The following is a 14,249-nucleotide window of genomic DNA, read 5'->3' as shown; positions in this document are numbered from 1 at the left end:
GGGTAGCATGATCAGGGGAGAGCACTGCTGTAATGTCTCCTCAGGCCAGAGCTATTTTGTCAGATACTGTAAACCCATCCCATGTGTGCGTGTGTGTCTGTGTGTGTGTGTGTGTGTGTGTGTGGCATAGTCTTTCTGTATACATAGGTGCACACACACAGTGTATATGTATATCACATCCATATAGATATTTTTAATGTGTGCAGTTGAGGATGGGAGAAAGTGGAGGCATTTCTAATACTGAGGAGAGACAATGAGGAATTTGTAGAGAATCATTTTGAGCCACAGCATGGTCCTAATGACGTTGGGGAAGCATTGCCCTCTTTATGTCTTAAGTTTTCATTTCTGCTCAAGAGGTCTAAATGGTACTCATTAGTAAGATGTGGGGATGTAGGAAAAGATGAAGGGAACAGTGGTATGCAGTATCTATTGATAAATAGAATATTATTACCCTTTCCTCCCTTAAAGATCCCAATCAGATGTTTCTTCTGATTAACATCATATTCTTTAAAGATGGGGAGTCTGAAGCAAAAGAACATTATTCTAGTAAGACATACAACTTTATTACTATTTCTCAGTGTAAAATGTGTTGCTTAGGTGGAACACTCACATTTTTTTAAAATCAGTAATGTACTTTTGTATAAAATTTGGTCAGTAGATACTATCATCAGAATCCTGTTGTCTAGATACTGTATTTAATTCTACTCCATTAAAAAAAACACCCTTTTTATTATGGAAAGTTTAAAATATATTCAAAAGTAGACAGAATAGTATAAAGAACCCACACGTACCCATCACCCAGCTCCAACAATTGTCAACTCCTGCCCAATCTTGATTCATCTATATTCTGATACACTTCTCTTCTCTTCCTGAATTGTTTTGAAGCAAATCTCAGACATCATGTCATTTACCTGTAGTTTACTCTTCCTCTAAAAAAACCCAAAAAAACAAAAATACCTTTTGTTTTGAAATAATTTTAGACTCACAAGAAGTTACAAAAATATATAGAGGGTTCCCAGGTACCCTTTATCCAGCTTCTCCCAATAATAATATTCTATATATCCATAGTACATTATCAAAACCAGGGAATTGACATTGCTACTTTATTCTCTTAAAGAAAACATTATGAGGCATCATATTCAGATTGTTGTTTAGGATTTAGTTTTTAATGTTGTTTTATCATGAAATGAGCAAAACTTGGACTCGTTGAGAAAGAACTGATTTGAATTGATTTGTCCTGAAGAGGTCTCAGTACCTTTGTGACCATGGTCTCTTTTTCTTCCAGTTGACCACACCAGGGTTGTCCTACACGATGGTGATCCCAATGAGCCTGTTTCAGATTACATCAATGCAAACATTATCATGGTAAACTTTGTTTCTCGTGGTGTTTTCTGACTGTATATTGCTAGCCAGTTTTTGTATTTTAAATACTTCCTCATGGCCTGAAAGCAGTTTTCAAATGTTTGAAGTATTTTCTTCCTAAATTTCTAGCCTGAATTTGAAACCAAGTGCAACAACTCAAAGCCCAAAAAGAGTTACATTGCCACACAGGGCTGCCTGCAAAACACAGTGAATGACTTTTGGCGGATGGTGTTTCAAGAGAACTCCCGAGTGATTGTCATGACAACAAAAGAAGTGGAGAGAGGAAAGGTATGCTATATACTCTACTTTTTTGAAGTATTGGACATGTCAGGTTGAACATGTTAAGAACTGAATAGGGACTTCCCTGGTGGCGCAGTGGTTAAGAATCCGCCTGCCAATGCAGGGGACACGGGTTCGAGCCCTGGTCCGGGAAGATCCCACGTGCCGCAGAGCAACTAAGCCCGTGCGCCACAACTACTGAGCCTGCGTTGTGGAGCCCATGTGCTGCAACTACTGAAGCCCGCACGCCTAGAGCCCGTGTTCCACAACAAGAGAAGCCATCGCAACGAGAAGCCCGCGCACCGCAACGAAGAGTAGTCCCCACTCACCGCAACTAGAGAAAGCCCGTGGGTAGCAACGAAGACCCATCACAACCAAAAATAAAATATAAATAAATTTATTTTAAAAAAAAAAGCTGAGTAAACACAGTAAGCTTACTCTGACCCTCTGGAAAAAAGGGAGTAGGAGAAATTTGATTATGACGTACTTGGGTGTAGTTTTCTTTGTTTCTTCTTCTTAGGGTTCATGGAGCTTCTTGGGTCTGTGGGTTTATAGTTTTCTTCAAATTTGAATAATGTTTACTATTTCTTCACATATGAACTGCCAACCCACCCTGTCCTGGGATATCAATTACACATATATTAGGCTGTTTGAAGTTGTCCTGTATCTCACTGAGAATTTCTTCATTTTTTTTCAGTTCACTTTTTTCCCTCTGTGTCTGGGATAAGTTAGATAAGTTTCTTTTGCTATACGTGTTTCAGTTAATCTTTTCTTCTGCAGTGTAGAATCTGCTGTTCATCCTATCCAGTGTAATTTTCACAGTAGACATTGTCCTTTTCATTTAAGTTTTATTTGAGTCTTTTTAATATATCCTATGTCTCTCTTCTTAACATGTCCATCATTTACTGTACCTTTTGAACATATGGAATATATTTATAATAATTTTTTAAATGTCCTTGTTACTAATCCTATTATATATGTCATTTCATTTTTCCATTTTAGTGGTTTAAGGTAGGAGAGTAAATCCAGTCTCTTTTACCCCATTGTGTCCAGAAGCAGAGGTCATAAAGGGAGTGTAAGAAGGCCTGTCTGGTACCTTCAAGGGATTAGAGGACGAATCAATAAACATTGATTTCACTTGTCATGTGAACTATACTTAGGACTTCTAAGCATTTAAAAAATTAATTTGAACTATCCAGACAATATATTCAGATAAACATTCAAATGCCTTACAATTAAAATTACCTTTGTCACCATCCCTTGTCCACCCAGTTGTTCCCTCCTCCAACATAAACCCTCTTATCAGTTTGATGTGTATTCTTCTACACTGTCTTCTTGGCATTTGCATATGCATGTGTATAGTAGGCATTATATATACCTACATTTGCACATGTACATGTATTTACATACATACATGCTCCTAAAGAAGTATATAGTGCTATTTTCGGACAAGTACTGTATGAAAAAGTGCTGTCATACAGTAACTTTATTGTGTATCTTGGTTTTTTTTCTCCCCACTAAATATATGTTCTAACTTCTTCTGTTAGTACATATTGACCTATCTCATTCTTTTTAGTAATCGCATGGTATTCCATGGTATGGATGTACCACCGTTTGTTTAACAGTCATATATTAGGCATTTAAATGTTTCAGTTATTGCTCTTATAGACAGTGCTGAAGTGAACAATCTTGTTCTTGCTTTTGTATGTGGTAAGTGTTTTTCTAGGTTAGATGTCAAGAAGAATTGCTAGGTCATAGCGGGTGTGCATGTTGTAAATTAAAAAAATTTTTTTTTAATTTTTCTTTTTTTCTCCATTTTTGAAATTTTTTTGTTTATTTTTTCTTGTTTATTTATTGTTTTTGCTTTTGCATGTTGTAAATTTTAATAAATTCTGCCAACTACCCTCTAGAGTGGTTGTCCCAGTGTACGCTCCCCCCAAGCAGCATATGCCTAGTACCCATCTCCCTGCACTCTTCATGACACTTCAGGTTTTTAAAAGTTATAACATCCCACACCTATAGAGAAGCAGACAAATCTCACTGAGTGACAGCTCTGTGTCATCTCTTTGTCCATTTTTTAATATGGAAAAGTTCTCTGTTTTTGTTTGTGTTCTAGTCAAAAGTTCTTTTTTTTAGATATACTTTAACTGGTTTATGTAAAAGTTGCATGGAATGTAGCAGTCATACCCTATAAAAAGACAGATGGGTGATTTTGGATATTAGCCCTTCTAATGTAATTTTCATATCAGTTGTGAAAGGCAATGTGATTTTGTAAGATTTTCGTTGTTGTACTGCTAGTTGCTACACTTTTGAATACCTTTGAGGCCAGGTCTGGTCATTGTGAAGCAAAGGCTTCCGCTAGCAGCTGCCTGCAGTAACAGTAGATGTTCTTGCATTAATGGACAAGTTAAAATGTCTTCATAGTTTTTGCTTCAGGAGAGTGTCACCTGCTCTAAGTATGGGAAGGAAAACTGAGCCCTCCGTCCTGCCTGTTGCCTGATTGCAGTTGTAGGAGGCCACCTGTTCTCAGAGGACTTGGGGGCTGTGAAGAGAGGGTTTTTAGGTCACTTCAGAGGGATCAGGATTGGTCCCTCTCAGAAGAGCTGCCAGAAACTCCTAGAATAGACAGACATTGGGCCAAGTCACTCTGCCCCCCGCTCCTTACCTCCTTCTCCCAGCCTTTGTCTGTTTTCTCATTCTTCCTCTGTACTCTGCTGCTGGAGAGGAGGACATGATGGGCTTTCAGTCTCCCCGCGAGCGTTTCTGGTAACTTGTTCGCCTGTTATCCCCTCCAGTGCACAGAAGAAAAACCAGACTCTGAATTCCCTTTGATTCCTGGGCTTTAATTTAAAAGCTAAAGTGTTAGCACTCACATTTTAGAATTTGTTTGCCAAGGTTTACATCAGAGTTTGGGAAACTGGGAGGAGGGCACAGTAGATTGCAGACATGCAGAGTCAGCTACAATGTTAGGAGTTGTGATTTGATTTGTCTTCTTTTGAGCGACCAGCAGTCCTCAGAATTGATTGGAGAGTGACAGCATTGCATACATTTAATAGTCAAAGTGTTTATTTGGGGATAATAAAAATTGTGTCAAATCTGTCAAAGAGGTTTTTGGATCTACAGGATCGTGGAGGGAAAGCTGAATTCAGAATAATGCATAAAAGACCACATAAGCCATGTTAAGCAGAAAAGTAAACGCTGTCCATTAATTCTTCTGTTGACCTTTCCTCCTGCCATGTTTTTCTTCTTTCCCTCAGTCATTGACTGTGGGGACGTCTGCAGCTGCTCTCTGATTTCTCGTTTTATAACAGTGAATTTCTCTGTCTTCCTAATGCACAAGGTAGGTTTCTCTTGCTGATATTTGTGTCTTGGTTGTTGTTGAAAGTGAGTGGCATGGGTGACTGTTCCCAGGAAAAAGCAAGACACAAAGGCATTCTCTGCCCAGGGCACATCACCAAGTATACGCAGACTCATCTCTCATTGAGCAAAATATCTTCCTCTTTGGCAACCAGAATGATTCCTTTGGTGCCATATTCTCCAATCTGCCTGCTCTGAAGCCAGCAGCTATTGCAGGCTTGGCGTTCCCAGGCACCCAGTTAAGCGAAGGTGACGTGTGTAGCAGGTATCAGATGGATCTGGATATAGAAAAAGCAGCTGGTTCAAAACCCCATCAGCTGCCTTTCTGTGCTGGAGTTATTTCACACTTGGGTTAGATAAGGCGGGGAGACCTCCTACACTGGCACGGAAATGGACCAGACAGTCTGGCTCGTTGGGCAGCCCATCCACCTCCAGAGCCCCTGCTTGCCTTCCCTGCACAGTGACTGGTAGATCTCTGGAATTCAGAACTGAGTGCATGCTAGGCAGCACCCTCATACTGGGTAGTCCCCTTCTTTCTGCCTCTTTGGTTCTTTAGAGAGAAACAGACAAACACTGACTCTCCTTGGACCTGTGGCTTAAATTAGACAATTTTGCAACAGTGGCTTTCTCTTCCCACTTCTCCCTGGTTCTCCACACACCTGCTTTTCTTTTTGAGTTCTTCTTTCCTTCTTTCAAAACCCAACAGTTAGATACCAGACAGGCCGTTTTCCATGTTCGTGGTCATCAAGGAAGACTTGAACATTGGTTTTCTTTTGGTTTCGGCTTTCATGTCAGAGTTCACAGAGATTAACTGTCTTTTCTCTGATCCCTTCCAGAGCAAATGTGTCAAATACTGGCCTGATGAGTATGCGCTAAAAGAATACGGGGTCATGCGCGTTAGGAACGTCAAAGAAAGTGCTGCTCATGACTATACGTTAAGAGAACTTAAACTTTCGAAGGTTGGACAAGTAAGTATATTGTCGTACTTTAGTGACTTTGGTAACTGCGCGTGGTGTGCGCTAATCCAGGGTCGTGCGGTTACTCCTGTCTGCATACCTTCAGGCATTCGTTCACTCATTGAATAACATCCATCCATCAGGCGCCTTCTATGTGCCAGGCACCGTCAAGGTACTACTGATACATCGCAAACCAGACCGGCACAGTCCCTGCCCCCACAGAGCCTAGGGAGGTGGAAGGTTAAGGAGTAAATAACCAACTAAGCTTTCCGATTGTGCTCCAGCTGTGAAAGCCACAGGATGGTATGTTAGAGAGTGACTGGGTACCCGAGATGGAGTAAACAGGGAGGGCCTCTCTGAGGGGGTGCCACACAAGCTGAGACCTGAAGGTGGAGCAGCATCCAGAGGGTCAGGAGAGGAGTGTTCTAAGCGGAGAGGGCAGCGAGTGCAAAGGCCCTGAGGCCTATTCAGTGACCAAATTCCATGGCATCAGCTTTTAATTGCTTGTAGTTCAGGTTTGTCCCTGGGGTGACTGACTTTGAATCCAACAAGATTTGGATTCATTTTAATTGCATGGTGAGAGGGGCTTACTTTTTCAAAGTCCTTTGGGGACACAAAGGTAAGCGAAATAGCCTTTGTCCTCAGGGAATTGCAGTCATGTAGCCGAGAGAAGCCACGTATACAAAGTCCTGTGCTTTCGAGCAGACACCGGCTGTCACACCCGTCTAAGATGCTGGAGTTCTGCCGAGGCTGGGCTTCCAGCCGGGGCATCAGGGAGACCGTCTCAGAAGAGGGTGGGCCTTTAGGTCGGGGTCTCTGTGGGAGAAGATGGTGGAGAGAGGGTCTCCCAGATGAAGTGTCATTGTCAGCCAGGGTTCTGAAGTGCCAATGTCAAGGAAATGGGGTTTACAGGGAATGAAGGCAAATGGGGAATTGAGGGAGTAAACTTGGGTTGAGAGAGGTTGGGACCAAGTTGGGAAGAGCCCTAACTCTCATGTGAAGAAATGTAAATTTTAGGGACTTCCCTTTTGGTCCAGGGGTTAGGACTCTGTGCTTCCATTGTAGAGGGCCCAGATTCGATCCCTGGTTGGGGAACTAAGATCCCACATGCCGCAGGCATGGCCAAAAAAAAAAAAAAAGGAAATGTAAATTTTATTCATTGGCTGGTGTTGGACCCGTGACGGTTCTTGTGCCAAGTGGACACATGTGGAGACAGGTGCCAGGAAGGTGTCCTACAGCCCCCCGAGGGAAGAGTGGGATGGAGTGACTCCAGTGGCCAGGACGCCTGTAACAAGGAGGGCTCTGCAGAGGTCTAGGTCTGATGGCCTCTCTCCACGTTTTGCTTCTTTTTCCTTCCTTTGGAAATGAATATGATATAAAATGCCAGAATAAACTCTAGAAGAGAAGCAAGGGATGTGAGAGACCCCTTGGGGGGTGAAGTCTGTAGGGTGTGTAGGGATAGTTTGGCTATTGGAGGAGGAGGCGGAATCAGACGTCGTAGGGTTTTGAGTCTGAGTGGACGGTGGCACTGTGGCAGAGGTCTGAAAAGCTGGAAGATGTACAGGATGGTAAAGCTTGAATCGTTTGGGTAAAACATGGTAGGGGCAATGGAAAGAAGGGGACCGACTGGAGATAATTGTGGATGTAAATGTGAAGGGGTTTGATGATGGCGTGAATGAGGGGCGAGGGCTGCAGCAGATTTGAGGAGGGAGGGAGGATGAAGCGCAACCTGCTGGACACGTAAAGTTTGAGATGCCTTTGAGACGTCAAGGCGAGGATGCCAGGGAGGCAAGGGTGGAGGCTGGACGAGGAGGGGCGTGGGATCTAGAGCATCGTGGATGGATTGGTTTTGATCGATGGGGATAGCACTTCTTGGCCACAGGAGGGAAAGAGGAGAAGGTGGCCACAGATATAGGGAGGGGAGCTGACAGGGATTTGCTCTGAATTCTCTATCAGGCCTGAGGCAAGGCCATCCATTGACATTCAAAGGGAATAAGAAGAGGCGAAATGTTTGAGGAAAGTGGGGAAAGGATGAAATAGTCATTGTGTAGCAAAGCAAGAAATCCAGTAAATTTCTGGGCAGTGCTGAGTGCCCATTGAGGTGGTGAAGATGACCATTCAGTGATACCAGTCACCTGGTGTGAGTTTTCTCCAAGGACACTCTGTTCCTTGGGTACAAAACAGAGAAAGTGGGTGGTTAGGTTTGTCCAGGCTTGGAGCTTTGCTGGGGCGGGGCGGGGTGTGTGTGTTTGTGTGTGCAGTGGATGGAGAGAGGGTGGAGGGAGTGGAGGTCTGTGATGGAGAGTGGCTGTGAGGAGAGTGCATGGAATCTGAGCTGGGCAAGCCAGCAGCAAGGGCAGGAGGAGGCAGGCGGAGGGTGGAGGGAGGGGCTCAGTGGTCTGGTGAGTTCCATGAGGTGGTCGGGGGACTGAAGTGAGCTGGAAGCCTCGGCAGTTGTGGTCCAGGGTGGGATGTCAAACTTCTGATGTCAGCGGGGGTGCGGTTGTGGGGAGAGGGTGGAGGTTCACTTGGAGAGTCTGAGAGAGGAGTTGTCCAGCAGAAATGAGACAGAGATTTAGAGGACGTCGGACAAAGATTCCAGATAGGTTTTTCTTCAGGTTTAGTGATAACTACCCATCTTCTCATCATCAGGTGTTTCTCAGTAGCAGGTGGATTTTTCTTCAGTTTTAGTGATAAACCGTCCTTCTTGTTATCGGAGATTTGGGAAGAGCAGGTACGGGAAAAGTTGGCGCTTTGGGTTTGTGTTTTGCACCCTCGGATGCAGGTGCTGGCATGGGACCGATCATTCCTCCAAAATTGCTGGTCACAGATTATCTGCTTTTTTGTAGAGCTCGTTCCATGTTTTCTAAAGTGCTATCACATGATCTCATTTATGCCTTCTGATTGCCTGGGAAGGAGGGGTGGGAGCAGAGACCTCAGTGGCCATTTACGAAGGATGAGGAGCAAGGATGCTCCAGGCGCTGGATCTCTCTCGTTCCCTGTCCTTTCTGTGACCCTGGTAGCCCCCTGATCTTTAGCTCACTGGTAACATCCAGAAAAATCTTTTTCTGACTCAGCAAATTAAATGCACATAATTCAAGAAAGGATCTTGATTGTGGTTCAGATTCCCTGGATGTTCTGAAGGTTACTGGTGGTGGACACTGGTCTAGTTACTCTCTCTCTTTTTTTAAATCCCCTTTAAAAATGTTACTTAGCTTGAATTGTCTCCAGATATGTCAGAAGAAGATGTAGTGATGAATAGTGCCATTACAGGGATCTAATCTGGGTAGACCCAGAACACGATGCTTTTTGGTTTTTTGTGGTCTTGGTATCCTTGTTGACCTTTATTAATGTCCGTCCTCAGAAGAGCACCAGTGTGCTGAGTCTCTTAACTGTCTCCTGCGCAGTGGCTGTGTGTTTAATTGACATTGTTTAGTCCTCACAATGGTATTGTGACTGAGAGATTCTTATCTCCATCGGCAAATGAAGAAGTTGAGGCTTAGAGATGTCCAGGGGCCGCAATGAGTGTGAATCCTGAAATTTGGGCCTAAATGCACCCATCTGATTGCAAAGCCTGTCTTCTTATCTGCTTTGCAGCAAACAGAGGTTTAAATATCATATTATAATAAAAGTGTGTGTTGGGGGAGGGGAGGAGGGCCAGGTACAAAAAGACAAAGAGGAACAAGTGCTTGAGGGAATACCCGTTTTCTCATCTGGTGGGAGGAGGGCCCTGAGTCCCAGAGGCCTCAGTTTCCTCCCAGGTAGAGCTGCCCTTGGATGAGGAGGATCAGGGACCTCATCTGCCCCTGGCTGAGGATTCAGAGACTGATTCAGGCTGTAGTTTCCTGAAGAACAAATAGCCGAATGAGACATCTTGGTTCTTATGGCAGAGGCCAAGGGTTGCCTCCAGGATTGCTCAGTCAGACCCCAAAGTAGGAGAGATCTGGGAAACTCGTGCAGGGGACCTGTAAGCAGTGTGTGAGGAGGCTCTGTGCGGGCCCGGTCCCCTGGCTCACGTAGGATCTAGGAAAGATGGGGACCAGACGAGTCCTCAACCCCTTGATTTATTTAATTCTTTTCTGGTTTTTCTTGGCTCTACTCCAGGGGAATACGGAGAGAACGGTCTGGCAATACCACTTTCGGACCTGGCCGGACCACGGAGTGCCCAGTGACCCCGGGGGCGTGCTGGACTTCCTGGAGGAGGTCCACCATAAGCAGGAGAGCATCACGGACGCGGGGCCTGTGGTGGTTCACTGCAGGTGACCAACCCTCCCACCTCCAGGGTGCTGCCTGTCCTGTGTTCTGATGCCCAGGGGGCTTGTTTTTACCTGCCCATCCCCAGCTCTTTAACTGAGGGAAAAATTTAATCTCTGTTTGAGGCATTAAGGGACCACTTTGACCCAAAGTACATTTCTTCTAGATCCTACGGGACCACCGTGTACCTGGCGGTGGTGGGGCACAGGGTGGTAAACACAGTCCTTATTCTCAAGGAGCCCTTAGTCTGGTAATGTTTGCTTGGTTTTCTTTGTTAATATAATAATTCAGGATTCATCTCTTTGATTGTGCTTCTGTTCTCTTTTTCCATGGAAATAAGGTATATTTTTTCCCCTGACAATATACTTGTTTGCTTCAGAAGATTCGGACCGCTCCCCATCCAGGCTTCTAGAAGCCAGGCCCATGGCCTCTGCACCAGAGTTCGCAGGCTGCTGGTGCCCAAGCTTAGGTTTCATGATTATACTGGGGAAAGTTTGGTTTCCTAAATCTCTTTCATATGCAAGTAGATGTGTGTGAAATGTTATTTATTCAGTTCTTTAAAAGCTCCCTTTTATTGAGCACTTGCTCTATACCAGCATCTGAGCTCAGTGCTTTTCATCCGTTACTCATATTTGATCCTCACAACAACCTGTTCCACAGATGAGGAAACTGAGGGTCAGAGAGGTTAAGGGAGTTGCCTCAGGCACATTGTGCTGGAGAAGCTGGACTCCAAGTGTAGGATGGACTGAGTCCAAAGCCCTGTGCTCTTTGCTAATATATTTGCGAATATAAATGGACAATCTTATAAACACTCCCAAGAGCAGACATTGTTTCTGTTAATATTAATAGCTTGGTTTTGCATATAAAACCCTCATGAATGACTCCGTTGTCCTCGCTCTTCATCCTTCTGCCCACAGTGCTGGAATTGGCCGAACAGGGACGTTCATTGTGATTGATATTCTTATTGACATCATCAGAGAGAAAGGTAGGTCATCTGGAGGACAAGAAGCTACAGTTCCTGTTTTCAGTTTATGGAAGGAAAGTGCTAGTGAAAGTAGCCTGTAGAAGAGAATTGAGTGTTAAAATATTTTCACAAAAATCTAGGCCGGAGACTTCAGCTTTCAATATGTTTGCCAGAGAACAGAAGTGATGCTGTTTGAGCTTTTGGCATAAAACAAAGCCTACGAGCTGTGGGCGCCACTGCTCTGGTCTTTTGTTGAACATGCAGCTGCCTTGCTGATGGTATGGGACGGTGCTGTTGGAACGTGAGGGACCCCTCACTGCTGACCCTTTACGCTGTAATCTTCTAGGATCCTTGGTGTTGGTCAGAAGGCCAGTGCTGTAGCCCTTGGAACATGTTCGGTTAGAACATTAAAGACTAAATTTGCTTTATCTCTGAGTCTGCTAACAGTTGTGCATTAAGCCACTTCACATTGTCTCTGCAGTTTATCCTGATACTCCATGGTGCTTGCTTTGTAGGTGTCGACTGTGACATTGACGTTCCCAAAACCATTCAGATGGTGCGGTCTCAGAGGTCAGGGATGGTCCAGACAGAAGCACAGTACCGATTCATCTATATGGCCGTCCAGCATTATATTGAAACACTACAGCGCAGGATTGAAGAAGAGCAGGTACCAAGCCTAGAAGGCTGGCGTGTGGATTTTCAGTGGTTTTTTCTGGGCAGCTTGGATATGCTCTCCTTCCATGCAAAAGGACAGGCTCTGATAGATAACTGTCTTTCTTTGAAAAGGAGAAACAAGTTCCCAACCAGGAAGGGCCTCTCTGGAAACGAATTATTCCCTACTTCACAGCTCTGATTTTTCAGTATGGAGTAGCTCAGGAAGGGGCACCAGGCCTGACAGATTGGGGAAACAGCCACAGAAAAATTGGGATTTTCCCAGGCTCACACGGCAAGCTTAGAACGCAAAGCCTCAAAGTTTCCAGCCTGTTCCACTTTTGGTCCAGGCGATATTCATCCTGATTCCATCTCTTAAATGAACGCCTCACTCTTAATAGCACATGGGGGTTTGAGCCACCAATTTGGTCGAGTTGGAAACAGTAAAATTTCAATTTTAATAAGCCATGCATAATGAAGAACAATGTGGCATTGGTGCCTTTCCATTGGAAGCTATTCATAACAGACACAAAGCTGAGTTAAAGAGGATTGAGCAGACTGCTCTTTTGGGAGCTTAGGCTTATCTCCCTCCCCAGCCCCAGCCCCAGCCCCATTGCTGTGCTGCAGACGGGATGGTGTCTAAACATCAACAGGATTTGCCTGCTTTACCCTGTTTATTGCCTTCCAGGAAACTCAGCTTCTCAAAATAGGACCTGCCACCTAATTGAAAGATTTCTAGCCCAGCAGCATAGCAGCCACGTTATCAAAGTGTGGTTAGCCAAAGTTAGTTAGTTAGTTTAGTAGGTTCTCAGTCCACACAGAAATACTCACTAGATTGTTTCCTGGTACAAAAACATCTTCAGAAGCTGTGTGTGTATAGAAAGCTACCGCCAAATAGTGAACAAGCTACTGGTTTTGAACTTTACTGCTTTAAGTCTGACTTTGTGTTATTGTAAGTGCTGTGAACTGTTTAGATGGTTACTGTAGGCTATTTTATATTTGTCTTCCAGTTATATTAATTTGGGCCAGGAATACTTAAAGCATAAAGCTGCCCAAAGAGAAGGACTCCTAATAAATACAAGAGAGGATAGTACAGTTGGTACAAATGGGAAGTTATTCGGGAATATCTTGAAGAACGTAATGTAGTCTTTTCTTGTTCAGAAAAGCTGGGGGGAAAGCTCTCTATTTCACTCAGAAGCTTTGGTTTTTCTTCTTGTTTTGGAGAATTTAGGGACTTTCCCTCCCAGCTTTTCTGGCACTTCAGATCTTCCCATTACCATATATGGTCCCTCTGACCCTGAATTTGAAGTTGTAATTTGGATTTAGGAACTACTTAAAAAGAAAAACAAAAAACCTTTATTGCTGCTCTTTTATTGGAGGTGAGGGGTAGGAGAGGTAGCATGTAGACAGAATGTAGTCTACAGAATGTAGACGATAGAAACTGAATGTCCCTGGTAATCCCATCCCAAGAGTACTAGAATGCATGCATGCATTCATCCACTCAGCCAATACTTTTTTGGTGCCAATATGTGTCAGCACATGAACTACTATTTGGTATATGAGCCTTTGGATTTATGTAGCCTAAATATATGTAGGCTTAGATTATATTTATTTTTAAAAATTAGATCCTGTAATATGTTGTTTTCTGCATTGTATTGTTTGATTCAGTGTAGGAACTTGCTACTTGATTTAGTGGTAAAGTAAGAAGTACTTTATTTTAGCAGAAGGTTTAAGTGGCAGACTTAAGAACATGAAAACCGGGCTTCCCTGGTGGCACGGTGGTTGAGAGTCTGCCTGCCGATGCAGGGGAAACGGGTTCGTGCCCCGGTCCGCGAAGATCCCACATGCCGTGGAGCGGCTGGGCCCGTGAGCTATGGCCGCTGAGCCTGCGTGTCCAGAGCCTGTGCTCCGCAACGGGAGAGGCCACAACAGTGAAAGGCCCGTGTACCGCAAAAAAAAAAAAGAACATTAAAACCACCTGATTTTTAAATTAAGCAAAAGAACAAAACTCATTTAGGATAATTAATTATTTTGAAATACAGTCATTTCCAAAATTATGAAGCATTGAGGACCTTTGGGAGTGGAAGAATGTGCTACAAAGGGATAAATGAAAAAAAGAAAAGGCAGTAGAGAAACAGCATTGGAAGGAGGAAATGCAGAAACAGGTGGGAATCTAGAGGAAATGCAAATGAGCAAGACTGAGAAAATTCTCAGCTCTTTATAAATGGATCTTCTCACATTCTGCTGTTTACTTGGAAGTAGATTTCTTTTGTTAACTTCCATTTCAGAATTAAAACAATTTTTTTTTTACTTGCAGAAACAGTATAATGGAATTCCCTTTCCTGTTAACATTTTAACACATTTACTTTATCACTGATTCATATTCTCTCTCTCTCTCCGTATGTATATACACACACACACACACA

At 43.7% G+C, this 14,249-nt stretch overlaps 1 protein-coding gene across 2 annotated transcripts in view; it reads left to right on the top strand.

Annotated features, from left to right (window-relative positions):
- The window catches only part of PTPN11 (protein tyrosine phosphatase non-receptor type 11), a 78,324-nt gene that overhangs the window by 48,480 nt on the left and 15,595 nt on the right, over window positions 1-14,249 (top strand). The window contains exons 8-13 of one of the 2 annotated variants that reach the window (XM_024741478.1): window positions 1,286-1,365; window positions 1,492-1,650; window positions 5,835-5,966; window positions 10,059-10,213; window positions 11,126-11,193; window positions 11,688-11,839. In XM_024741478.1, coding sequence (XP_024597246.1) covers window positions 1,286-1,365; window positions 1,492-1,650; window positions 5,835-5,966; window positions 10,059-10,213; window positions 11,126-11,193; window positions 11,688-11,839 — 746 coding nt within the window. Of the gene's footprint in view, window positions 1-1,285; window positions 1,366-1,491; window positions 1,651-5,834; window positions 5,967-10,046; window positions 10,214-11,125; window positions 11,194-11,687; window positions 11,840-14,249 lie in introns of both variants that reach the window. The other variant, XM_024741477.1, reaches the window with a different exon arrangement.

Source organism: Neophocaena asiaeorientalis, unplaced genomic scaffold (genome assembly GCF_003031525.2).
Source record: "Neophocaena asiaeorientalis asiaeorientalis breed wild unplaced genomic scaffold, Neophocaena_asiaeorientalis_V1.1 scaffold648, whole genome shotgun sequence".
NCBI classification, from domain to species: domain Eukaryota; kingdom Metazoa; phylum Chordata; class Mammalia; order Artiodactyla; family Phocoenidae; genus Neophocaena; species Neophocaena asiaeorientalis.
This window is presented reverse-complemented; position numbering and strand designations above follow the sequence as displayed.